At 37.9% G+C, this 27,356-nt stretch overlaps 1 protein-coding gene across 3 annotated transcripts; it reads right to left on the reverse strand.

Annotated features, from left to right (window-relative positions):
* Window positions 1-1,357: 1,357 nt before the first annotated feature.
* enpp2 (ectonucleotide pyrophosphatase/phosphodiesterase 2) lies at window positions 1,358-26,467 on the reverse strand. 3 transcript variants are annotated; one of them, XM_049480556.1, is made up of 25 exons: window positions 26,315-26,467; window positions 25,055-25,145; window positions 22,442-22,597; window positions 22,041-22,166; window positions 21,280-21,340; window positions 19,541-19,638; window positions 19,357-19,436; window positions 19,150-19,269; window positions 15,617-15,672; window positions 14,738-14,803; window positions 14,096-14,168; window positions 13,610-13,718; window positions 12,318-12,443; window positions 11,676-11,707; window positions 11,391-11,518; window positions 10,026-10,110; window positions 9,851-9,938; window positions 9,068-9,237; window positions 8,239-8,284; window positions 6,726-6,865; window positions 6,336-6,471; window positions 4,759-4,836; window positions 2,856-2,988; window positions 2,597-2,750; window positions 1,358-1,967 (listed from the first exon to the last, which is right to left on the reverse strand). In XM_049480556.1, exons 1-25 carry the CDS (start codon window positions 26,450-26,452, stop codon window positions 1,797-1,799), a joined length of 2,661 nt encoding a protein of 886 aa, XP_049336513.1. In that variant the 5' UTR covers window positions 26,453-26,467; the 3' UTR covers window positions 1,358-1,796. The 3 variants fall into 3 exon arrangements, with proteins under 3 accessions (XP_049336513.1, XP_049336512.1, XP_049336514.1); XM_049480555.1 differs by having other exon boundaries at window positions 8,239-8,374; XM_049480557.1 differs by having other exon boundaries at window positions 8,239-8,374; window positions 26,320-26,420.
* Window positions 26,468-27,356: the final 889 nt, after the last annotated feature.

Genomic DNA, 27,356 nt, shown 5'->3' on the forward strand with positions numbered 1-27,356 from the left:
AGAAGCTGTGTAGTGGGTGAGAGGGATCTCCTGCCAGACGGAGGGCTTTCCGTGTGAGGCGGGAGCTGTACAAGTCCTGAAGGGAGGGGAGAGAGGTGCCAACAATCTTCTCAGCTGCTCTCACGATGCGTTGGAGGGTCCTGCGGCAGGATGCTGTGCAGGCCCCGTACCACACGGTGAAACAGCTGGTCAGTATGCTCTCGATGGCCCCTCTGTAGAAGGTGGTCATGATGGAGGTGGGGGCTCCAGCTCTTCTCAGCTTGCGGAGAAAGTAGAGACGCTGATTTGCCTTCCTGGCCAGTGACGCTGAGTTGGTGCTCCAGGAGAGGTCCTCTGTGACGTGCACACCCAGGAACTTGGTGCTGCTCACCCTCTCCACAGCAGTTCCGTTGATGAACAGAGGGGTGTGCAGTGTGTGAGTTCTCCTGAAGTCCACAACAATCTCCTTGGTCTTCTCTGTGTTCAGAGAGAGATTGTTGTGTTTGCACCAGGAGGCCAGGCGGCTCACCTCGCTCCTGTAGTGTGACTCATCGTTGTTGCTGATGAGACCCACCACCGTTGTGTCATCCGCAAACTTGACGAAGAGGTTGGAGGTGTGTGCAATCGTGGGTCAGCAGAGTGAACAGAAGGGGGCTCAGCACACATCCTTGGGGAGCCCCTGTGTTCAGTGTGGTGATGCTGGATGTGCTGCTGCCAACCCGCACTGCCTGTGGTCTTCCAGTCAGGAAGTCTAACAGCCAGTTGCACAGTGCTCAGCCCCAGACTGTCCAGTTTGTGTATGAGCTGTTGGGGGACGATTGTGTTGAATGCTGAGCTGAAGTCAACAAACAGCATTCTGACGTAGGTGTTCTTCTTGTCTAGGTGTGTGAGGGCTGAGTGGAGAACAGTGGAGATGGCATCATCGGTCGAGCGATTTGACCTTTAAGCAAACTGGTAGGGGTCCAGGGAGGGGGGGAGCAAAGACTTGATGTGATGCATGACTAGTCGTTCGAAGCACTTCATGAGGATGGGGGTGAGTGCAACTGGACGATAGTCATTGAAACAGGATGGCGATGCCTTCTTTGGGACAGGGATGATGGTGGTGGCTTTGAAGCATGTGGGAACCACCGCCTGACTCAGAGAGGTGTTATAAATGTCAGTATAAACCTCTGCGAGTTCCCAGGCACAGTCTCTCAGCACACGGCCAGGAATGTTGTCAGGCCCAGAAACGCTCATATATTTAAAAAAATATCGAAATTATAATTTTTTTTAATATTTCCCAGCCCTAGAAAACGCTCCTGTGGCTAAAACTGCATTAACATGCTAAACTGAAAAGTGACCACTAGGTACTGCTGTTTTTCACAAAATGACAAGGACACTAAGTATAAAAGTGTTTAATTACATGACATTCAGTTTTACATATAATAAACAAAGCGAATCACACAAGTGGAAGTGGTACATGTTCAAAGGCAATATTACAAGTTTCATTACAGTATACAGTACAAATTCTCACTCTAGTACTTATCAGTCTCACCCACACTCACCACAGCACACATCTCTCACTCAATACAAAGAAAAAGCAACATGTTCACACTGTTATTAAATTCATTTCAATTTGGCCCATTCATGCATGTAATTTATTGAAGGAAAAATGTAAGAAATTTTTGAAAACGTTACACAATAGACAATAAATATGACAGCTTGTATAAAAATATACACCATTTCACGAGGGTGGGGGCAGTGGAGGGGGTACGGGATAGTGGTGGTGGGGAGTTTGATGGGATAAGGCCTGCGCCTAGTGGAAGGATGGCAGTGGTTCAGATCTCGCTCTCGTACGTGTGCAGATACGTCTTTAGAGAGAGGATATCGGTGTAACTCTGGCTGGAGCGGCGGTAGAAGTCCAGTCCGGTCAGGAGCTCAACGTCCCGCACACGTGCTGTGTGCATCTTCATCAGCTCCTCCACCCATTTTGAGTCTTCCTCTGAACTCTGGATGACAACAAAAAAACACAGCAGGCATTAAAAACAACTTTTGTCTAGAAGCAGTCAGTTTTTCTCCACCAGTTCTTTTTTTTTTTTACACCAGTTTAGTTAATCTCAGTTTTCCCAGCTTGCTAAGTCTTCCTCTATCACACATGATGCTACAAAAAAGGCTGGCACATTAAGTTAGGCTGTATATTTAATACTTAAATACTTGAGCATAAAATTAATATTTAATAACTTAACATACACTGACAAGTCATAGGATTTCTGAAGTTATGCAGTGTCCACTGTGATGTGTGAATTGGGAATATAACATAATCGGCATTACCACCCACAGAGGACAGAGCAGTGCGCTGTAATGATCGTGTCTGTTTAAAATTGTCCTTGCCAAAACAGACAACTGACTCTGTCAGAAATCATATTGACATTTAACGCAGGACGCCTCACACCCATATTATGCAGGTCAGGGCAGCACTTTTTAGCTTCCATGGAACATGGCAAAAGTCATGGGACACGAAACTAGTTCCTGTTCAATAATAATATACAAGTTTACTGTCTGATTTTATTGCTAATTAACATTTTTGCCTCACAAATATTAGCTACAAAATAAACATATCAGGCAGAGTCTATCTTACATTGCAGGTCTCATCATTATCTGCTCGGTGAGGCAAGATGAAGGAGAAGACACTGAGAGGGCCCTCGCATGAATCCACAGTCTGTGTATAATCCAGACAGCTCGTTGCCACGATGAAGAAATGAGTGGGGATATACACAGAGCCACTCACATACCTGCACACAGACACACACATAGCGATTAAAGTGTTTTTCTTAAAAAAGATAGTCAACATGATCCATTAAAAACGTAATATTGTGATTTTTATATTGCTCTCATACTGTTTCATCTTCTCTGCTGAGTCCCGAAGGCCATCATAGTCGTAGTCAAAGACGGGGCCAATGACCACATTGAGTCCATTCCTCTCACTGGCAAACTTCTTCACTAGAGCCTTCTGGAAGTAGGTCCACACACCTATGACAGAGAGCGAGGGAGGGAGATTTACATACAGAGAGAGCGGACGTGTTTACATGTAATTCATAATCTGGTTTACATTGGTGTTTATTAGTAATATGATCAACATGCTTACATGAACTTGTCTCACTTATTTTCATTACCACAGTTTTCAAGCATGTGCAGACTGAGAAATCTAAGAATACTCTGATTAAATGTTTTCAACGACTGAGAAATACAATTTTCTTAATTTCTAATTTCTTAAACAGATTTCTGGATACTTGAAACTCTGATGAAAGAAATCGAAGTATGCTGTTTATATGACCACTTATATAATACGTAATATAACTACTTATATAATAAATAAAGGGGTAACTGCAGAAATCTGTTTATTATTAAATTCTGAAGTGCATGTAAACGATTCAATGTTAGGATAAACACACATAGACTCATAGACACACATGTCTAACGCATAACGTTTTACCATTTTCATTTCTTTCTCTTGTTTAATGGCTGTTTGAAGAGTATGGGAGGTAAATGGGGTGTGTAATTGGGTAATTAATTACTCCAGATGACAGGAGAAGAGGTCAGAAGAAATGGTGTAAGGGCAAGCTGGCTACACACAAACTTCGGGGGAGTTACTGAGGACAGAGCTCAAAAAAGAAAGAGAGAAAGAAGGCCTTGAGCCACTGCGGGTGGCAGCTCTTCAAAGGGAACCTTAGTGCTCCCTTTTCCAGCCCAGCTAATCGAAAGCAGACACACCACACTCACCCACCAGCCCTCAAGCTCTGCTCTAGCTGCCAAGCCTCCTGTATACCCGTCTACTGCTCCAAACAGTGGGAGACTGAAGACTGGATACATATACATAAGCACTGGTGTGTGACGGATTCATTTGTGCAGCAAAATTAAAAGTTTTCCGTATTGTATGAAAAAGCATATTTAAAAAGTTTCTGGTAGATCTTTTGTATCCACATAAGCAGTGTGTGTGTGTGTGTGTGTGTGTGTGTGTGTGTGTATCCACCAATTCATTTCCTCTGAGGGGATGCTGGTTGTGTGAACAACTAATCTGAAACAGAGGCACCACTCACACAACGGGCTGTTTTCAACCCAAGTTCATACCACAGGCCACACACAGCTTTAAAAGACACACACAAACACACACACACACAAACCCCCTTTTTAAAGACTTCTTTCCTAGGTTTTTTGTGATGGTAATTACACCTAAGCACAACAAATAACTTCCTGAAAGATACAACACAGCCCTCCTAGTCCTTCTGAAGGCTTTGCGGGGATAATTTGAGCCAGACTTCAGGTAATGAAATAGGAATTCTGTCTGACATCGCTTCTCACTTACTAAGCAAACACACATACACACACAACCACGTATAGTCAAAGGCTCAATGAGACTGAGCAGACCACAAGCATTTGCTTCAGGTTCACTTAAAACCTGTCGTGTTAATTGCAAACTCTAATTATACAAATTTCTTCCTGGTGTCAGCTTTAATAATAATCATCTGCTCCACCACTGAACAATTAAAAGTAATGGGGCATGCTGATATGCAAAGCACAAACCCAGGGTCTGGACTGGTCATTTTAACATCATCTGAACTGTTAAATTGTGATTGGAAACACATGCTTAAAAACTGAGAGACGAAATAAGTGTGGTTAATGTCATAAGCACAGTTCTGACTGGGCAGCATCTTGCTTATAACTATTAGTGCATACAGTAATTAAGCAAGACCACAACAAACTGTTCTTCAAGTAGATGATGAAAGAGGCTGTAATTCTTACGTTTGAATGCTGGGTACATCGGCACAGTGTTGGTGATGAGCACGGCATCGTATCTTGCTTCCTGAGAGGAAGCCAACTCTGTCAATCACGAAACAAACACCAGTCAATCCTTTTTTTTTGCAGTGATGGTCAAAATAATAGCACACATAATAAACAAGCCTACAGCATATCCTATTTTAATACACTGACAGATGTAAAGGTGTGACGAGACACTCATCTCACAAGATGAGACGAGACGAGATTTTACCAATATATATTTTTTTCATTATGAGGTTAAGGTTCAGATGCAGTAAAATACAGATCAGTATGCAAGTACTCCAGCTGGTTTTACCATAAACCCAACAACTTTTGCCTGCATGATCTCACATGAATCTCTTCAGACATTAGAACTATTGTCAGAATCCTCCCAGTGTGGGTTCTGTGTTCAACTGGCAACCCTCCTGAGGGTTATACACACACCTAGCAACCTATAATTTAACATATTTTATAATATAGTCTAGTATTAAATAGTAGAGTAGTACAGCATTAATTAAACAAAATTAGGCAGGTGCATAAATTTGGGCACCCTAACAGAAAAATACATAAATATTTATAAGATCATCCTTTTGCAGAAATAACAGCCTATAAACACTTCATAAAGCTTTTAATGAGAGTCTGGTTTCTGGTTGAAGGTATTTTGGACCATTCTTCTTTACAAAACATCTCCAGTTCAGTCAGGTTTGATGGTTTCTGATCATGAACAGCCCTCTTTAAATCACACCACAGATTTTCAGTAATATTCAGGTCTGGGAACTGAGATGATCATTCCAGAACACTGTACTTGCTCTTCTGCATAAATATTTTAGTAGATTTTGAGCAGTGTTTAGGGTCGCTGTCTTTTTGAAGAATCCAGCCCCCACGCAACTTCAAGTACAACTTCAACGTGGAATCCATGTGACCCTCAACTTCAACAAGATTCCCAGTACCTGCACTGACCACACAGCCTCACAGCATGATGAGAAGATGCAAAGAGGAGAAAAACTTAACATAATTTTATTAACTTTTGTATGCAGGTCAAGGGTCACAGAGCTTACAAAAACAAATTTTGTTGTTCAGTAATTAGTGCTAAAGGTATTTAAATCAATAAAAAAACGAAGGGTGCCCAAATGTATTCACCTGCCTAATTTTGTTTGAAGAATTATTGCACACTTTCTGTAAATCCTATAAACTTCATTTCACTTCTGAAATATCAATGTGTTCATCTGCTATATGATATATTTAACTGAAATTGCTGATCTGAACAACCAGTGATTTATAAAGAAAAATCATGAAAATTATCAGGGGTGCCCAAACGTTTTCAAACCACTGTATATCCAATTCATTAATATTTACAACTATTAAATAGCACTGTATATTACTATTAATGTTATTAAATTATTGCTAAATATTAATAAAATAAAATAAAAATATTAATAATAATAATAATTCACAATTCAATTTATATCTTACATGCACTTCTGAACAAACCAAAATAGTTAATTTACAAGCCTTTAGGTTTTAACGGGGTTAATTCTGGATCTGCAAAGAAGGTGACTCACGAGGTGGGTAAAGAAAACTGTAGGAGATCTGTTTGTCAGCTCGGTAGTTTGTGCAGGACTGGCTGTAAGCAGGTGGAACTCTGGCATCAGGCCTTACACAGTTACTTAGTGCTTCTGGAAGAGGGGTCACATCCACCTGAAATGTACAAATGGGACACATTTGTAGCAAAAACTTTACAGACAATAAAGCTGACAAAGTATGACAGATCCTATAACAGTTAAAAAAACAGAGAAGAGAATTATATGTGAAACAAACAGGCTGACACCTATAATGAACCCTTTGCCCCACACCATTAGAGACTAGTAACTGAAACATTGTGGGATTACTAAGGACCTCTGAAGCACATATACTCTTACTCAAACTGCTGGTGGAGTGTAGCTCTTTGATACCTGTTTAGGGACTGTATAGGAGGTCCACAGAGGCATAAACAGAGATTCGCTGTATCCGCTGATGTAGTCGCTGTGGTGTAGGATGCTGTACTTTGTGCGGAACATGACTGCTGGGCGACCGTGAGGAAGATTCTTGCTATCTAAAAAAAAAAAACAGAAAAACACATACAAAATGTATTTTTTCCTAAAACAGAAATACAGTACATACAGATGTCAGAAGAAGACAAATCTAATTTGATATTTTTTTAGTCAACACTCACTGAGAAATTAATCAGTTCTTATTAATATAAATATATAATCAGTCAATTGTATGGCAGCAGTATAATGGAGACAAAATGCAATTTTGGGCATGGCATGGTTGTTGGTGCCAGATGTTCTAGTGTGAGTTTTTAAACACTGCAATTTTTCATTAGAATGTAACAGTTACATCTATGGTTGGAGCTGACAGAATGTCTACAATATGGTTGGAGCCATATTGGTCTTTAGGTAAAAGGGGTATGAAAGCAAAAGAATCGGTTCTGCTTGTGTCAGCCGAGAACAGAAAGCTGAGGCTTTAGTGTCACAAGCTCACTAAAACTGCACAGGTGAAGACTGGAAAATAAGCCCCAGTTACAGCTGGGCGATATGTCCTCAGATCAGTATCACAATTAATTATACATTTTACTTTGATAGCGATATATAATTATATATTATAATATAATTATTATTTTAACAATGGGGAACACTTTTTGTTTGGTGCATGTTGTTGGGAGTTGCTCAGTTAAATCTATTAACTGTTCCTTCCATGTCATAGACTGGACTGGATAGAATCATGTTATGGGTATGTTTGTAAGTGGTATGTACCAGTATATAGCAGTAGTATATGAATGTCTAAAAAATGTCTTATTTTACTAATATTACCTATATTAACAAAAATGTATATCAATATTTTTATGCAAAACAGAACTAAAAAACTCTTTAAAATGCATCTAAAAGTGTGTATGTATGTTTGGAGGCAGGAAAAGCCGAGTGAGTTGTCAGTAAGCTCTATTTGTCAGCTGTAGCTGAGTGTCTCACAGGGATGCTGGTTGAGAGCATGCCTCTTCAAATCGTAATTGTGAGTCAGTTTATACAAGTTGTGATTTAATATCTGAAATCGCAAATTGGGTTCTTAGTATCTGTTTTTTTAATCTTCTCTAAAATTGCTAATTTTGTTTATAGGAGCAGTGATTTAATCTCCTCTGTAATCAAGATCTGGCACCAACAGAATAAATCCATAGAACCAACATGCCTTGTGTCAACAGTCCAGTCTGGTGGTGGTGGTGCAATGGTGTGAGGAATGCTTTTTGGAACATGGAATCCAAGGAACTGGGGTTGTTTTGAGAGCAAAATGCATTAGTACCCAATATTAGCAGTACAGTGTTACTAATAAATCACTTAGTGAATGTAGATGAAAGACACAAAATTTTCAAGCAGACTGGTAGATACTTAAAAAAGAAAGCAGAGGTAAAGCTTAATATGGGCAGGGTATTACCGTTGATAACTTGTCTCAGTCGTTGATTGAGCTCCTCCACTTTGTTCTGTAAGAGACAGAGCCAGAGTGACTCCAGGTTATAGCCTCTTACCAGGGCCACTTTCAAAGCCCTCTGCCCCCTACTTTTTGAACGCAACTGCAAAAGATTAAAGTGAAAATCTCTAGCACGAGATCTACACATCAGCGGAAAGCAAAAGCAATAAAAACCCTACTGCTAGTTTGTTTAATATCATGAATTACAAAACCCTGTATTTTCACAAAGTAAAGTTTACTAGAAATACAGGAAAAGGAAATAACTATAGTTATATATGAAAGTACTATTTCAACAGCAACTAATAAACTAATTACTTCACAATTAAAAAGAAATAAGGCATAATTACATAGAAATTCACATTTAATTGGTTAGAACCCCACAGGAACACCACAGAGCAAGTATTATTTGGATGGAGTGTCGTTCCCTGTACTACAGTGATAATGGCATGGTGATGGTGTGCTAGTGTGTGTTGTGCTGCAGTGCTGCTGGAGTTTTCTAACACTGTGTCCACTCACTGCCCACTCTTTTAGATTGCGCTCACTGCAGTTCTAAAATAACCTATATTCAGCAGGTCTAACTAGCTAGTGGGTCATCATAACTAAATATTTTAGTGTACTGAAGTTAATGCAACCTGCTTCTTGTATAAATGCATTTTCATTTAACAGTAAACAGTAAAGCATTCTTAAACTTGTATCTTAGTATAGTACACAGTACATAGTACAAGTTCTAGTACATACAATATGTCCTTGTGACATTTAGTGTACCTAAATACAATAAATGTGCTTTGCTGCTAACCTTTTCATCGCAGGTGCACCCTAGGTCATCAGTAACAGCAGTGACGGCCCCGGAGGGGTTCGGTTTAGTAACCTCTTCAGGCATGGTAGGTTTGTGGACAGGGTTTTTCAGCACGTGGTTCAGGCTGCCGTAGGTACCGTTGTTTGGAACTGGCTTCAAGCCAAGGAGGTCTATAAGGAAAGAATGTAAGAGGGTTTGATAAATTCAATTCAATTCTAAATGTTATGCAATGTTACCTATTTAAGTAGCTACACCCCTGTTACCTTTTATTTACATTCACTGCTTTTGGTATTTTGCTGATAATAGTAATACACATAGAGCTAAAAAGAATTTGTACGTATGATGCTACCACCACCATGCTTCGTAGTGAGGCTGGGGACCAAAGGCTCATAAGTGTCACATAAGCCTTTAGGCAAACTCTTTGCCATGATCCCATACAATTTTGACAGGGCAACTGTATGCTGTTATGATGAACCTATGACTTCTCCAGAGATGTAATAAGGTATTCTGGTGGCTTCCATTACTAGTCTAATTTTTGCTTATGTATCACTTATGTTACATTGTATTTTTATGTAACGTACATTACAAACCTACAATGCTGAAAAGCAGTTTTCACCTTGACATTCAAGTGGTGTTTATAAATAAATTATTATAAATTTATTATAAGTAAATTATTTTTAAATGATTTAATACAATTTCTAAAAGCAATACAAAGAATAAACTTCCAAGGTGAAAATATTTTTCATAAACTCTGTAAAAATTGTAATAAAATAGTTGTCATACCACACATAATGTTGTACAGCTCAATGTTTTCAAATGGTGGTATCTTCGTCTTGAATTTAAACATTGGTCCGTATCCAAGGAAAACAGTCTAAAAGAGAAAACCACATGAGTGCTGACTACATCGCATGACACCACAGCCCTGTTCTAAAACCCAACTGAGGCACCATGTAAGTACCTGCATGCTGGTAATCTTGTTATCATATCCGTGGTCACCCGAAAAGCCACACTTGCCTGGATGCCTCTTCACTTCTGGAATCTTCCTGAAATAAACAGTGACAAATAGGTCATTGTAGCCTCCTCAATTAAATAACATTTTTACAGGCTACAGGCATGTATGGTTAAACTATTCCTTTAATATTTGGATGCAATGAGACATATACAGAAACTGCATATGTTAGGCTGTGGCAGTACAGACAGTCTTTGCTGTTCAAGTTGCACAGAACACACAGTGATTCTTAAAGCACATCTAGGTGCTGCAAGCACGTAGCATAAATCACATAACAGCAGGAGTCTCTTCAGCATACAGAAACATGCTGTTTTGACAAGCAAAAGATTTAAATGCCTGCTTCATGATGCTCCCTACAAAACTGAAGAAACTCTGCCCTGTGAAAAAGCAGTTGCTTCAGAGCTCTGGTGCCACCAATTAGACGGGTTTGTATCTCAACTGGTACGCCTGAAAGAACTCTTTCATTCGAGCCCTGCTGCATGCCAAGGCAAACAGAGGAGGGCTTCCCTACCCTGCCATAAGGAGCCACCTCTCTGTCTTCATCCACATCTTCTTTATGGACTATGGCGTTAGCTCTGGCCATGACCTCATGGGTTTATATTAGGAGTCATAGCTTTCCACAGCGGGCTGGTACAAAATGTTACGACTTATTAGAGTTACGTGAGGGTTAGGAACATTTGTAAGAGAAGTGGAAACTTAAGTTTCTCTAGAGCATTTGGATGGCAAGCTGATGCATAAATGAGTTTTAGGAAAAGCAATTCAATTTTAAACTTGCTTAATATCAATAGCATAATGCATAACCTGTTTAATATCTGCATAACTATCCTACATGTGCAAATCCACGCAAAATGATTGATTCTGGAATGTAATTGTATGTAAAAACACTGTTCAGGTGCGTACAAAGTCCAAAAAGCAATGGCATGACTGAGTCACAGCAATGATAAGCAACACTGCTTACTACATACTACATAGCGACTGACCTGAGATGGATTTAAATTTAGGGGTGCCCTTAAGATTAAACAGAACAATTAAATGTCTATACAAACCTACAACTTCAAAACATTTATTGAACACAGAACAGGTTTCCTAGCAAACAAAGCATAGTATGATTTTAAAAAAGTAAGTTTGGTATAAATTATCCGGTCTTTTCATTTGGCTGAACACAGACAGCGCATTTTACTGAATAATTTTGTTTGCTGAATATTCAGTGCATCCATAATTTGAAAACATGGATAAAATACATACAGCACATGCATTACCTTTTTATTACTAGTTTTCTAATAAAAAGCTATTATTATAGTTTAATTACTTTACCTTGCTACGTGCCATTTTCTTTCCACCATCAAGTGGATCTCCTCAATACGGCGGTTGTTTGCATAATGAAGACGTTTAGGAAGGTGCTGCTTCAAGTAAGGTTTAAAGTGCTGATCTGGCTTTTTACACTGTGACAGAAGTGTGAAACAGCAGAATTAGACCTCCTGGTGTAATTTTTTATGAATCCATTCTTTTAAACAATATCATGTACAGTATGCCGTCAAAAAAGACACACATAGTATAAAGGGACTGAATTAGAATTCACTGTGAAATAAAATGACTCACTGTAAGGTTTGCCACCACTGCTTTTGCGTCATCTAGAAGAAACAAAACACAGAAATTCAGCATCAAACATGGTAATATTGCTGACAGTAAATGCTGATTGATGCACAGTCTGAACAGCCACCCATTGCTCTGTGTTATTTGATTTTATAAGACATAAGGTTATAAGAAAAATCAGGCAAACATACTGGCCACACCATTTGTCAGGACCAAATCTGGACAAAAATGCCCAAAGGCACAGTGCGTTATCCTGCTGGAACATCCCACTATTCTGGAGGCACAAAAATGGCCACTGAGTATGCAAAAAGAGTGGACTCAACCCAACCCAAGCCATCACAATATAGTCTGATTTCTACCAGAGCAGCTTGACTACACAAAGAGTTTAGAGTGGATGGCCACTGCACTTTCCACTGTGGGTGATAATGCCTTCTATGTTACATATGAGACACAGTAGATTGAGGAATATTAAACGCCCGCACAACCCCCTCAGCTCTGATAATTCATGTCGCCTTGCTATAAAAGCGCTGGTCATCATTTAACCTCACTCATAAGATGCGGACATTCAAATCCAAAATCACACACAATTTTTAAATCGGAAGGGGACAGACTGCTTATTGTTATCCACTGTGCTGCTGATTTACTCACACTTTGAGTTGTTAGGATGGCGAGCTCGGATTCTTCCGAGAGAGCCAGGGATTAAAATGATGTCATCTATGTTGGACATGTACGAACTGAGGAACTCCGTCCGGTCACAGTGAGCTTCCTCCATGCCTGAGGGAGAGTACAATTCAGCGGGTTAGTTCCCAGCAGTCCAACAAACTGCATTTTAAAAAGATAGAGATATATTTACTTAAACATATACCTATCTGTAGCAAAATTAGAGAAATTAATTAAGAGAAACTGATTCAGAGAAACTCTCTTAATTTTTTCCAGAGCTGTATTATGAAACTGCATGAATTTGAGTGCCCATGCTAAATACAAGGGGTGGGCAATATTATATTGTATACAATATATCGTGACACAAAAATATCGTAATATTAAAAATCCATATCGTGATAATAGAGATGTTCTGTCTTAAAAGTAGTCTATTATTTACTGTGAAGCTTTAAGTGTATTTATTCAGAGATGTAATAAGGTATTCTGGTGGCTTCCATTACTAGTCTAATTTTTGCTTATGTATCACTTATGTTACATTGTATTTTTATGTAACGTACATTACAAACCTAAAATGCTGAAAAGCAGTTTTCACCTTGACATTCAAGTGGTGTTTATAAATAAATTATTATAAATTTATTATAAGTAAATTATTTTTAAATGATTTAATACAATTTCTAAAAGCAATACAAAGAATAAACTTCCAAGGTGAAAATATTTTTCATAAACTCTGTAAAAATTTTAATAAAATAGTTGTCATACCACACATAATGTTGTACAGCTCAATGTATTATGAAACTGCATGAATTTGAGTGCCCATGCTAAATACTAGGGGTGGGCAATATTATATTGTATACAATATATCGTGACACAAAAATATCGTAATATTAAAAATCCATATTGTGATAATAGGGCTGTTCTGTCTTAAAAGTAGTCTATTATTTACTGTGAAGCTTTAAGTGTATTTATTGTATAATTGTTTTAGTTTGCAGTTTATATGCATGCACTAAATATTCTGCAATATTGTTTGCTGCATTATATTGTTTTATGCTATATTATTTATTTTGCCACATTATGATTATGCTGTTATACTCTTATACTATATTCCTGAAATTAATGAATTATTTTTCTGTTTTCCTATATCGGCGAGTATATCGTTATCGCAAAAATACCCTGAAATATCGTCATATTATTTTAGAGCCATATCGCCCACCCCTACTAAATACTAAAATTATACACTTTACCATGTAAATGTAATGCAAGTACTAAGTTAACAACATTACCATGGTCTCCAACCAGGATGATATTAACACAACGATGAAGTTTCATCTGTTTCAAACCATCCATCAGTTGTCCAACCACCTTATCAATCTCCTTCAGAGGGCTGTTGAGCTGTAGAAAGGCAAGATCATTTCACAAATTAGAAATGCAAACAGTGCATGGAAAAAATAACTATTTATTTAAGCACATGAATAATTTTACTAGTTTATTGGAGCCAAATAATGTGGACTTGGCAGGTTTCCTTTCAGCCTGTCGACCACGGTAGCAAGCCAAGCTTACCTACTGCCAACATCGAGTCTGAGTGTGTGTGTGTGAGTTTATATGTGTGCTTGGGTGTTTAAACTGAAGTCTTGTTTTCTTTGGGGAACATATGAAGCATGTAACATCCGTGTCTGTGTATTTGTTAGTGTGGTTTCAGCAGATGTGGCATGTATGGTCTGCTAGACTTCTTAACCGTAAGTGTATGTTTTCTTGCGAGCTCTGCCCACCTCAGTGCTCTGGGGTCCTAGTTTGTGGCCGTAGGTGTCCGTCTGCTCAGAGTGCATGGCGTAAACATACGGCCTGTAAACACAAACCGATTCACCTTTGAGCTTTCACTCTAAACAGTGCAGAAGTACAGTCAACATAACCAAATCAACAGTGTGCATATTTGTCTTTATATACATAGACTGATGTTAAACACACCTGTAAGCTTTGTATAAGAAGACTAAATAAGGGTCTGTGTTTTAAAAGCCCAGTGTTTTTAACATTTACTTCACTTTTATTGCAGATGGTATGAACCAAATATATGTTGGAACAGTAAAACATTTAGCATTAAAACATTTGCCATTTCTACTCACCACATTTTTTGGAATTAATGCGACCATTTTGTCCTATTTTTCTTGCAAAAATGTTTTATGGTGTGCAACAATACAAGGTCTCTGTTGTCACAGTTTTAATTTTAAAATCCTTTTCTTCCACAGCCTTGTATTTGTATTGTGTGCAGCATGTGGTTTTGCATTGTTTTGTTAAAAAAAATTGGACATGTTTTTATTATTTGCTTTATTCATACTGTCCCAATTTTTTCTGATTTGGGTTTGTATTAATGAAGTGGTAACACAATAAAGTATCACGACTGAGGGGACACTGACCTTTCTGCATCAGGGAGGTGAAGCCACTGAAGCATGGTCAACACCCTCCTCTCCAGTGGAATCCCTCTGTGAACACAAACAATGAGAAGAAACCATAACATGAAAACACATAACTGCACTTAAGAAAAAACAAGCAGCCACAAAGATTTTAAGAAATAAATTTGTGGAAATATGTAAATTTGTGGATACCTAAATTCCACATTGTCTTTATTCCTCATTCCTAATTTAGACCCTACTGAAATGATCTTTTTATGAATTTGTGTGTGCATGAGTGTTTGTTTTGAGGAGGTGCAGAGGAAAGCACAATTTAATATCACCACAAGAAGTCTTGTCGTCCTCCATCAGGCTTATAATCTCCCTTGATATGATGATATTTAAATCGATTCACAAAATTAATATCCTTCCAAATCTAGGGTTTAGGAAGTGGGCTTTAAATAGTGCATTGGCCCCACAGTTTTAGGAACTTGCAAGTTAGAATCCACATGGGCCTTGCTTTGTGTAAATAAGCCCTTTTCACACAAATTGCTACAAAAACAGTCTGAGCTGAGCTCGTGTCTATGCCTGCCCAAAAAAATCTCCAGTCTAAAAGACCTCTGTGTGTGAGAATGTGGAAGCCGTTGTGTTGCAGGCATGTTTCAAGCTGCCTGGGGGCTTGCCCAAGTGCACAGCAAAGCAGGAACATGTGTATCATTTCCACCTTTGACTGCAGTGGAGTTACAGCATAATTGTGCCAGAAACTGTCCTACTATTTGAAGAACACAGATGAAGGTGGTGATGCATGAAGCTCAGATAGTTTGTGTATGTGTACAACTGTACCCCTTGCTGAATGTTGATGAAGTTACGAAAGGCTCAATAAGAAAGTAACTTATTCATACTTACACAGGCCAGAAGAAAGTGGCAGCTTTTATCCCCTGCTTCTCAGCAGTGATCCAGATCTAGAGGATAGAAAAATGAAGGAGTCAGATGTACAATCAACAAAGCACTGAACTAATTGCTAGTGATGGAAAGCTCAATCATCTATGTATCGCTATCAACCAACAAATATTTATTTAATTCATCCAACCCTGCGTTCTAATCGCAACATATTCTAAAGTTAAGGATTACAGCAACTTTGTGCGAGGTTCTCTGTAGGAGCTCTATGCTGACAGGAAGCTGCAGTTACTTGTCCATTTGCTAACTGGAATGAGATGGAGCCGGTGCATGGCTACAGTTGCCCAGCCAGTGTTGTACTTCTCACTCCAGCAATCAGGACTCTGTCTTTTTGACAGTTCTGTAAAAGGTTTGTCTAACACAGCAAAAAGAATAAAGGTTATTATCACCACTAATTGGACACCCCTCTTGAGAGTAAATCTTTCAGACACAATGAGTAGCTAATAGCACACCATCAACTAAACTCAAACACACAAAGCCACACAAAACAGCAGATGCAGAACACATTTAGTTTTGGAGCTGGATAAGCAGCTATTTTCATTGTGTTAACACGTTAAACGCTACAGTTGGGTTCTGTACGGAAATTCACACTCTCCTAGCTGAGTACTTTTAATGTGGTTGATTTCAAAAAGTACATTTCATTTTGAGAGACAGACAGGGACTATTTTTTTTAAATAACTCCCAGACAAAAAGAAAAGTTTTGCTTTTTTCTATTTTGGTTTTGCAAGTAATTAATTAAGTTTTCACACCTTTAAAGTAAATCAGACATTTTTGGTCTCTTTTTGATATCAACTGGTATACCTCAAGATTCCTGATACATTTAAGGATTATTGGAAATTGTATAACTCATCTTGTAGCTTGCTCCTGGGTTGTAGGGCTAGATATTTAACTTTTAAATTACTTTTTTGGGCAGTGAAATTGTGGATTTCTGACTGTTATGATATAAAAAACAACTCCCCTACTCATATCCATCTAATAATCTTCATATGAAGATGTAGAGAAGATGATGAGACCAAACGAGACTAATGACAAAACGGCTTCTCTAAAAAATCCTCTCTAGCAATGTTTTACTCATCAGCAGCTGATGTGACACACCTGATCCTAATTTTACACTTTTCATATAGTAGTAACAAATGTAATAAAATCTTTTGCTCACAAGAAAATGTCATTTCTTGAAAATTATTCAAAAGGGTGTATCCAGAGATGGAAGGATGATAGACAAAAAAATTGATGGGTCACAAGACCCTGCAGTTGCTTATTTAACCAACGGATGGCAATACCGATCTTATTCAGAGCGTATCCCTGCTAAAGCCAGTAAGCATCTAAACCAAACTTTTATAGAATATTAATAGAATGGGTAAAACTACTATCGCATGTGGTGTAAGCAGAGTAAAAAAATGTAACCCCACCAACCAGATACCCCTCAAGAGAGTACTTCACTCACTCATTACAGTGAGTATCAGCGTGTCTAGTAAAGAGTATCTAGTAAAGATAGCTTAAAATGTTTTGGGCACCATGGTGCTGCTCCATATATCATTCACAGGCTCTCTCAGCTTGTACTTGGCATTCAACCGCATTTTAAATGTGGTTATTAAAACCTTGAGAGATTAAACCAGAGACTGTAAAAAAGATGGACGCCGTGTCGCCGTTCCCATTCATTCAATGAAAATAAAGCCAAAATCTTCCGCCATGTTAGCGATCCTGAACCCGAGTCTGCACAGTAGAGACCAGAGGAGGGAGAAAGACTGTGGAGAGACAGCCTACTCATTTGAATAACCCCGCCCCTGAGGGCTGCCTCGCGGTCACAGGCTGCAGAGCTGAGCGGAGCTGACGGTCTGATATTGGTCCTGCCATAACCAGCCATTTTACAATAACCACACCTTTTTTGAATAGAGCTGAATAACGTTTTTAGAACGAATTCTGTGGGGATATAAAAATTTGACAATATAAGCAGAGGTTAAACTAGCTGTTGCGTTTAAATAAAGGAGGTAGAATTACAGTATATTAGAAAAAAACGTGATTGAAAGTTGTCTGTTTTGCCATTGAAACCTATGGGGATGGGTGGAATTACACAGCTTTCTGCAACCGAACAGCAGGGGGCGCCCGACCTGTGTTGGCTTCATTTTTAAAAGACGATGCTCTGTCCAGCTATACACAGTCTATGGTTTAAACAAAATGGTCACTTCAAGAGTAAATAGGATGACTCCCATTATATGAATACTCTGAAACATAAGGAGAGCACTTTCTACAAAAGCCTGTAGCAGCCAGTAAGAAGCATCTGTGCAGTTGGGTAATCGCTGTCAGCTCAATGCACAACCTGATCAACTCTACTATTTCCATATGTTCTGTCTTTACAGCAGGCGTCCTCTCACTCACTCACAACTCACTCAGTAGTTTCTGGTGAAAGCCAAAAAGGACGAGAGCTCAGTAAAAGCAGGGAATTGGCTCCAGCTGTTGAACTAATGTTTGCCAGATGTGCCAGGAGCTCCTCTTATCTATGGAGAAGCTGGGAGTACAGATGCACACTGAGCATTTCAAAAGAAGAGGAAACTTACACATCCCTATACACTTCTATTTCCTGTTCATTTTACAATTTAATCTCTTGGTGATTGCTTAAAGAAGCCCATTAGATCAGGACAGAATTCAATAATTTTGTACAGGGCTATGTTTTAAAAAAAGGTATGTCTAGACATGTTTAGAAAGCTGGAGTAGTGCAGTGGGGAACAACACTGGCTTCTCTACAGCAGGTTAGGGTTCAAGCACACTACTGTAGACTAATTAAAGTCCTAAAGTAAGATTCCTAACATAGCACTTTTCTACCTATGTTACATGGCTATAATGTTGCTCTGGACAGTAATGTAAATGTTACTTTAGGTAACGCATTGATAGTGGAATGGCTTGTTGCCAATATCTAATATCCTTATGTCCGCAGATGCAAACATATTTTAATATATATTATGACATTGATATAAAATACAGGAACATGTCCACATGGTTCTCTATTCAGAGAAACATTAATTTGTAGTAATGGCACAGCATGGTGTTTTCTTTTCAGTGAGTCTGAAAACTTGTTAATGGGAAGCTTATGTAAATAATCGGAGATTAATATAGTGGGTATCAGATAGATGGGACATTCCTTGATTCAAGGAATCACATGTGTATTGAGGAATACATCATAAAAGGCATTATTACCCACAGTGAAGAGGGCAGTGGATGTTAATGATTATGACCTGGCACATATGACAGTTTTAGCTTTACATGTTAATCTTGTTTAATTTGCCAATATTTGTTTTTTTTTAATGGCGCAACTGTATTGTTATGCTATCATTTTATATCAGTGGCATGAGATTTTCTTAAAATTACAATAATATTGTTTGTTGTCATTTCAGGAACAATATAATGTACCAAAGATTAGAGATTAAAGATTAGAAAATTATCCTGACAGGTCTATAAAAGAGAGATGAAGAGAGAGTTGGACTCACAGGCTGTCCTCCCCACCAACGATGGTTCAGCTTCTCTTTCCCTCTGAGTGTAAAGGTTGCATCAAAGACAGGATCATGCATAGAGTTACCTACAATTCCATGGGATTCAGGGTAAAGGCCCTACAATAAAGGACAAATGCATAACAAATTTATATATAAAGTCATATGAAACAACAGCAGTACAAAATGCACAGATATCATGCATACCGTTGCAATTGTATATAAATTTGGGTAGGTTTTGGTTGGGTAGACCGGTCTCATGTATGGTGCATGGGTTCCACATGTCCCTATAATGAGAAGGTAAAAGAAAAAAATCAGGGCTTTAAGATATTGATATTAAATCATATAAAGTAATCTTATGTCTCATTACAACATTTATATTTATTCTTACTCAGTTTCTCAATGTTGGGGATCACTGTATTGCCCCTCTTCATGTAGGAGGCACGAAAGCCATCAACAGAAAGCATGATGAGTGGTGGACGAACAAACCTAAACAAAGAAAATTTCAGCTGAAACATTCTGACTGCCATGCATACACTTTAACACCAATCATCACAAATATCTGATCCAATTTTTGATAGTAAGCTTGGTCTCATTGCCAAATGGCTGATGAAAGCTAATCTACTTCTCTAAGAATCTTACCTAAGAATCTCTTAAAAGGATTGGAATTAAAAGCCACACACACAAACAGTCATGCCACCTCCTGTAAAACACACAGCCATACGACTTCATTTGCAGGTGTTTCGACACACAGCTCTTTTTTTGTCTTTTGTGTTCACTCATGACCTCACAGCATCAGCTCAATATGCCGTTAGCATGCTACAGATATGTAAATTAGGCCAGTGTAGTGTGAAGTGTGTGCTGTGCATCAGGAAATGTGTTGTGTATTCAGTTCTGCATTTGAAGAGTGAAGTGTGGCTCCCAGTGTGCCGTTTGTCACCATTATCACCATAAGGAAATTAACACCTGCCAGAACTGCTAGTAAATAAGAACCCCTCAAGGAATACCCCCAAATTTCAACTTAAACCAACCCTTTTAGCAACCAAAAACTATGTGTGCCAAAATGACTGCTTGTGGTAATCGACTGTATAACATAAATGGATCCATATCCAATTTGTCCCTGTTTCCCAATGTCAGTTAGAAACATTCTCCCTTTAGAAATGCAGGTTGTTATACAGGCTGTATTTGCTACTTTGTCTTTGAAACATATGTAAGACAAAATATAAAAATATATATATAAATTACAAAAATAAAAAACAGCCTTTAAAATTATTGACAAGTGATTAACCAATATTTTGAGGATAACTGCAATATATACTGACAGACTAGGACCCAGTTTATACCTAGACACTTCATGCAACTTAAGTATCCGGATTATATCTGAATATGGCCAAGCCACATGGAAAGTGTAAACACACCAAAGATGCATTTGAAACCTGATCACTCAAACCCACTTCAGGAGGTGGACTGAGATGCATTTGAGCCACATGTTATAGCACTGTAAACTCCTCCCTGTACAACCAAAACACCAGTAAAATTTGCACTAAGCACTAGTTATCAGGAAAAAATGATCAGGAAACAATCCATATGCTAGTCCTATAAAGTGACTAAATGTAAAGGGTGTTAAACAAGGCCTGGAAAGGGAAGATGTTTTTTAAATAAAAAAAGTTTATTTAAACACCCAATCTTTTTATTTTTTATTTTTCCCAGTACTGACAGTATTGATATGAATTACATGAAAATGATTATAAATGACGGCTAATACTGCATGAACTCTGAAGTGAACTATGAGTAAAAAAAATATTAAAAATGTTAGCTACAACAAACTTTTTATTGTCTAAGAGCTTTTTGTGATATAGGACCTTTGAGCCCTGGCAAGGCTTGCACTTCTGTAAGTAGTAAAGCCCACCATTTATAAGCAGTCATGAACACAATTTATGTTGCTGCTGAGCCTGTGTGCTGACAGAAAGTCATTTTTCACACAGAGGGGGCAAAATTCGAAACAGAGATTTGGCCTTGACTTCAGGTGTAAAGCTTACAGCATGATTTTTATTGTAACACAGAGAAAGTGTATGAGAGAAAAGAATACTACAAATAGTGTGAGCCATTCCACCACACTGCGAGACTCACCCAGCAGGACACTCATGGGTTTTTATCTCCTCACACTCTTCCTGCAACCAGGGAGTATCACCTAGGGGAAAAGTGGGTAGTGTCAGCAAATGACAAAGCAAATGGTGTCTCTTTGTACTAGTTCAGCTTTATTTTAAACATGTTTCTGTTTTCTCACATATTCTAGGAGAGAGGTCTCTTGTGTTTGGGGCTGGACAATAATTTAATGGCAGCAATATATATTACAAGATAAATGTTTTAGTAACAGTGATGTGATTTTTAAACACATTTCTGATTTGTCATACTAACTAGGTAACATACTTACTATATCTACCTTTTTGTATATGCATTTACTGTTTTATTGTCAACATCTTTTTATTTACTGCTGACTTTGTTGTGATGCGTCATTGTGTGTGCAAAACATGTTTAAAAAAGTAAAAAATATATTCACAAAAAAAACATTTCAATTTTTTTTCATTTACATTAATTACAATGTAAAGTATCATAAATGTGTTTAAAAATTATTTCACCTTTAAATTTAAAATCAGATCACTTACACACATACACCATGGAGCAAACTGGCTTCCTGACTTGGCCAATGTATTTTTGTTTATAGTGTATTGTTTATAGTGATACTAAAATTACACTGTATTAACCAAAATTTTGAAATGTAGTGTAATATAAATTTCGGACATGTCATGCAGTCCTACTTAGTGTAATATAAACTTAAGTAATTATGTCTGTAACCACTTTTAAAAGCATTTTTGGACAGAATTTCCAACCTTTGCACAGGGTCTTGTAGTTTGTGCAGCAGTCCCCTTTGGTAAGGCAGTCATCTGAGCAGTGGCAGGCATGTTGGTCGTTTCGGGTTTCCCCACATCGCTCCTTACTGCACTGAAAGCCACCCTCTGACAGAGAAGGAACAGACACATAGCACTTACAGTTAGAACACAGCCAGGGCATAAAGTCCTGCTCATTAGCAGAGTAAATAAAACTAGACTAACCTAGTGCAAAGGAAAAAAGTCACGGAAACAAACAAGGAGTGTTTTAGAAAAAAATGTCCTCATGTGAACTTCAGATGAGAAATTCAGCTCACAGAAACTGGACTAATCAGCTACACATTTGCAAGGTCAGCATCCAAGCAGTCAGAAGCACAAAAGCAGCATAGGGGTAGGGGGCCTACCTGTCCTCAAACAGTGCTCGTCAAAGTCTGAGCAGCAGCTGTTATAGGTTTTGCAAAGGTTGTCACAGCGGCAGTTCGGGGGCTCGGCTTCCTGCAGTTCAAAGCACCTGTTTTTGCAGGATCCTGATGTGCTGTCATACTGGGAGTCTGACTGAACTGAAATGGGGGAGAGGAGATTAACATCTGCATTAACATCTGCTGGAAGTTTAAAGCCACGTCTACTTGGTCAGAGCCACAAATTCACTTTCCTTCTGTTTTATAGAAGAATGAAAAAAAACTAAAAGTTCAGAGGAGTCAACCAAAGGACACAAAAGAGATAAAGTCCAACTACCCTGGCCATGTTTCCCATCTGAGGTAGTTGTTTATACAGAAATCCCTGATTATTAGACACAGCTAACTTTCACTTTCACTCACTGACCACTATATCCTACCTTACAGGTCACTATATATAGAGTGTTGTGCAAAAGTTTGGGCACACTGGTCAAAACAGTTGTTTATGTTTCTAGCTAAGCACATAAACAATGACCTAATTTCCAAGTTAAAGATGTCTGGAGATCAAAAGCCATAAAACCTCTCCAGATGTTAAGCGCAAAATTGGATCAATCGTGCTTTGGACTAAGAAAACAAAAATCAGGCCATCTGGAAAATGTTAAAGATGAAAAGAGAATAGCTTCTACAGTAGTAATAATCTCAAACCACCTCAAAAATGTACAATCAGCAATTTCAAAAGGTGCATGCAAACATTTTACAATGCAACAAAAGTATTTATAACCAGGTGATGCTAAGTACTGACCAAGCAAAAATATTACAGGTGTGTATCAATTAACGTTATGCTTTTTGAAAATTATGTCAACCTTTACTCTCTTAACTATGAACAGTAACATATTTCGATCTGAGGTGTGCACATATTTGCATACCATTGTAGATGCACAATTACTGACTGTAGCCTTTTATGATTTTAACTAATGTACTAATTGAGGTCCACTACACTATAAATTAATAAACATGCAAAATGTCATTAATTACCTGGCACAATGACATAAGGCAATTCACATTTAGACAAATGCAATCAGCCATAACTGTTACACCACCTTCTTGTTTCTACACTAATTAATTTATTTAATCAGCCACATTGACCATACGAAAGAACTTTACATTATTATAATTATAAACTGCAGGCCATCTGTGTATCTGCATACTGATACTGACACTGGTATAAACAAATTAGGAACAGCAGTGCTGCTGGAGTTTTTAAACACTGGGTCCACTCATTGTCCACTCTATTAGAAACACGTACCTAGTTGTTACACATTGTAGATGTAAAGTCAGAGACAGGGGCTCATCTGTTGCTACACAGTTTGTGTTGCTCTTTCTCTAGTCTTTTGTCAGTGGCTATTGGATGCTGTTGTCACTGAAGTGTTTAAAAATTCCAACAGCACTGCTGTGCCCGGTCCACTCGTACCAGCACAACACACACTAACACATCATGTCAGAGTCAATGCAGTGCTGAGAATAACCCACCACCCAAATAATACCTGCTCTGTGGGGGTTCTGTGAGGTCCAGACCACTTTAGAACAGACAAAAATGAGGATAATAAAGTATGCAAAGAAAAATAAGGGCTACATTCTGTAATTATAGAACAACAAAGTGCCCTATATTCCCAGTGGAACCAATGGTTTTATCCAGCAACACTGGCCTTTTGTGGGTAACACTGAATACCTCTGGACAAGAAGATGACTAACCCAAACTACACGTCAACCGAACAGCTATAGAGCTGTAGAGCTGAGAATAAAGTGGTCAGTGATTGTACGTCCTACAAGTCTACTAGTGGTACAAAGATGATGGCTTCATAACAGTTGAGTGACATTAATGGTAATGTTGGGGGCCCTCAGTTATACACACATTTAAATATTTCTTTACTCTCTACCCTACAAATATATGTATTTTCTTCCCCAAAGGGAGGCAGGGGGTCAGTGAATATGGGTCAAAAGTCACCGGAGCTCTCTCTGCACATCTTAATATTGACTCAAGGTAAAGCAAAGCAAATATCGCCCAGATTTCCATCAACGGACCAGTCAGGTGGTGGACGGGCAACAGTAACAGTGAGCGGTTGTTTCTTCAAATGCTACCAGCTCGCCAGGTCTTAACCTGGCACGCATGTTTAAAAAAATGTAAAAAAAAAAAAAAAAAAGAAGAAGAAAAAACACAAACTGCATACGAATAAAGCCATAAAAAGGGAAAGTGACCCATTTCTAAAGTCTCAGAATTGGAAACAGCTTTTGGAACTACAAACTTCTCTGCAAAAACATGCAAGCTTGACATGTTTAGAAAGACATCAGTAGATCCGCTCCTGGGTACACAAACAGACCCAACACAGAGCTTCTTTCCAAGGTACACGCCACAGTTCCTCTGTGGAAACGAGAACATTTACAGTTTATATTATTCTTGCTTTGCAGGCCACAGGCCTAACAAACACGAAACCTGAGCAGAGAGGTTTTCCTCCCCAATTTCAATGACATACAAAAAACCTCACATTCATCTGAGTGTGAAAATCATAACCAGGCTTGTGCACACAGAAATAAAGGAGAAAAAATAAATCAAAGGTTGCCTACAGTTGTCTGATGTTCCTGTTTTTCCAGACCGGCTGAGGACGTAGGCCAGGCAAACACTGGACCACGAGAGGAGAGAGACAGCACAGAGCACCTGGAAACAAAATAAAAAAGTAAGGTAGCAGAATATCATCCATGCATCAGACATGAAAAGAAAGCCATTAAAAGGTACAATTAAAATTAAATGATACAATATAATACTTTAACAAAATTAATAAAATGGTAGAGTTAAAAAATTAAAAGTGAATTAAATAGTACAGAGTTATAGTATAAAAGTGATTTAAATGGTAGAGTACAGCAGTATTAAAATTTTATTAAATGGTACAGTACTGTAGTTCTAAAAGCAAATTAAATAGTACAATGTAATACTTTAAAATAAAATAAATTGGTACAGTTTAAAAAATTAAAAGTGAATTAAATGGTACAATGTAATACATTAAAATTAATTTAATTTAAAGTACATAAACTTGCACATTATAATAATTTTAAGCAGATTAAATGGTACATTATAATAGTTTAAAATACATTAAATGGTACATTATTATAGTTAAAAATAAATTAAATGGTACATTATTATAGTTTAAAGTAAATTAAATAGTATATTATTATAGTTTAAATTAAATAAAATGGTATATTATTATAGTTTAAAGTGAATAAAATGGTATATTATTATAGCTTAAAGTGAATAAAATGGTATATTATTATAGTTTAAATTAAAGTAATTGGCACATTAATATAGTTTAAAGTAAATTAAATAGAACAGTGCAGTAGATTTAAAAGTGAAATAAAAAAATTAAACTGTAATAAAACTACACAGCTTATCAATATTCACTAAAAAGTGACTGACTAGATTTACGGACAAGGTATTGCAAATTACAGCAGAATTGAGCAGAATAATTGTGAAAAATAGATTTAATAATGTTCATAATATATAATATTATTAAAGGGGTTCTTTTTTACACTGTAATACATTGTCATATTAGTTTATATGTCATATATGTACTTAAACGACCTCTTGAGAAGGGAATTCAAGCCCTTGTTTTCGAAAGATTTTCCTAAGAAATTTTATTGTGACGAGAAAACCCGTTTAAAGTTTAAACCCACCTTTAAACCCAGCTTTAAAACTGAATTAAACTGATTAAAACCTTCACAGAACTGCAGCTGAAGCTCTACAGCAGTGTAAGTGTCATTAGCTGAGAGAAGCTGTGTTAAATTAAAGTTTTTATATTAAATAAATGAATCCGGGTCTTCAGCTCCTCTTACCGTACCAGTTTCAGCTCCATCCTCCTCGCGCTGCTGCTCCGCGCGCACAGACTGCAGCAGCGGCGCTGCACGAGCGCCCGTTAGCAGCTCCACACGACCAATGAGGAGAGGGCGCGGGCGCATGCGCAGAACCAGCATTTAGCCGGCAGTAATAAAAAACTCTCCTCAAAAGTTAACTGTATGATATAAATGTATTTATTATAAATACAGTGCCAGTCAAAAGTCTGGACACACCTCTTCTCATTCAGTTTTACATTGTAAGTTTAATATTGAAGACTATATTAAAGCTATAAAGGAACACATGCAGAAATATTTTGTTAACAAAAAGTGTTAAACCAGAACATGTTTTATACTTATCTTTGAGGACAGATCTGCACTCTTGGTATTTTAATCTCAGTGTCTTCATGATGTAGAGTCACTTGGAATAGTTTTCTCAGCGTCTTGAAGGAATTACCGGGGGTGCTGAAAAATAGCTGCTGCTTTTCCTTCACGCTGTGAAGCTCCAGCTCATTCCAATCATCTTAGTTAATCGTTCGTTTTTGTGTACTATATAATTCCATATATGTCCCTTAATTGTTTTCATGTCTTTAATATTAATCTACAATGTATAAAATAAATTAAATATTTAAAGAAAGAAAACCTTCAATCAAAAGGTGTGTTCAAACTCTTGATTGGTACTGTATATAAAGTACTGCAAATCACATAATATAACACAATGCTCCCCCCTGTCCTATTACAGTTTTTCTTGATTATTTACACACAAATACTGGTACTTGAGACAAAATGAACACAACATGTCACCAATCCATGGAACCAATTCCGCAAAACTACAAGCACAATTCCTGCTTTATACTCAAATTGCAGTTTTAAAACACATTTTTTTCAAAACACTACACTAGGGTGACCAAATGTCCGTATTTCCTGGTACATGTCCATATTTCACGTCCTGTCCCTGGCGTCCCGGGTTTTTTTTTTAAAAGTGAGGAAATGTCCTGGGGTGCGTTTCCCGTACAACGACGGAGCCTAGCATTGAACTAACGTG

Source organism: Astyanax mexicanus, chromosome 6, assembly GCF_023375975.1.
Source record: "Astyanax mexicanus isolate ESR-SI-001 chromosome 6, AstMex3_surface, whole genome shotgun sequence".
NCBI lineage: Eukaryota > Metazoa > Chordata > Actinopteri > Characiformes > Acestrorhamphidae > Astyanax > Astyanax mexicanus.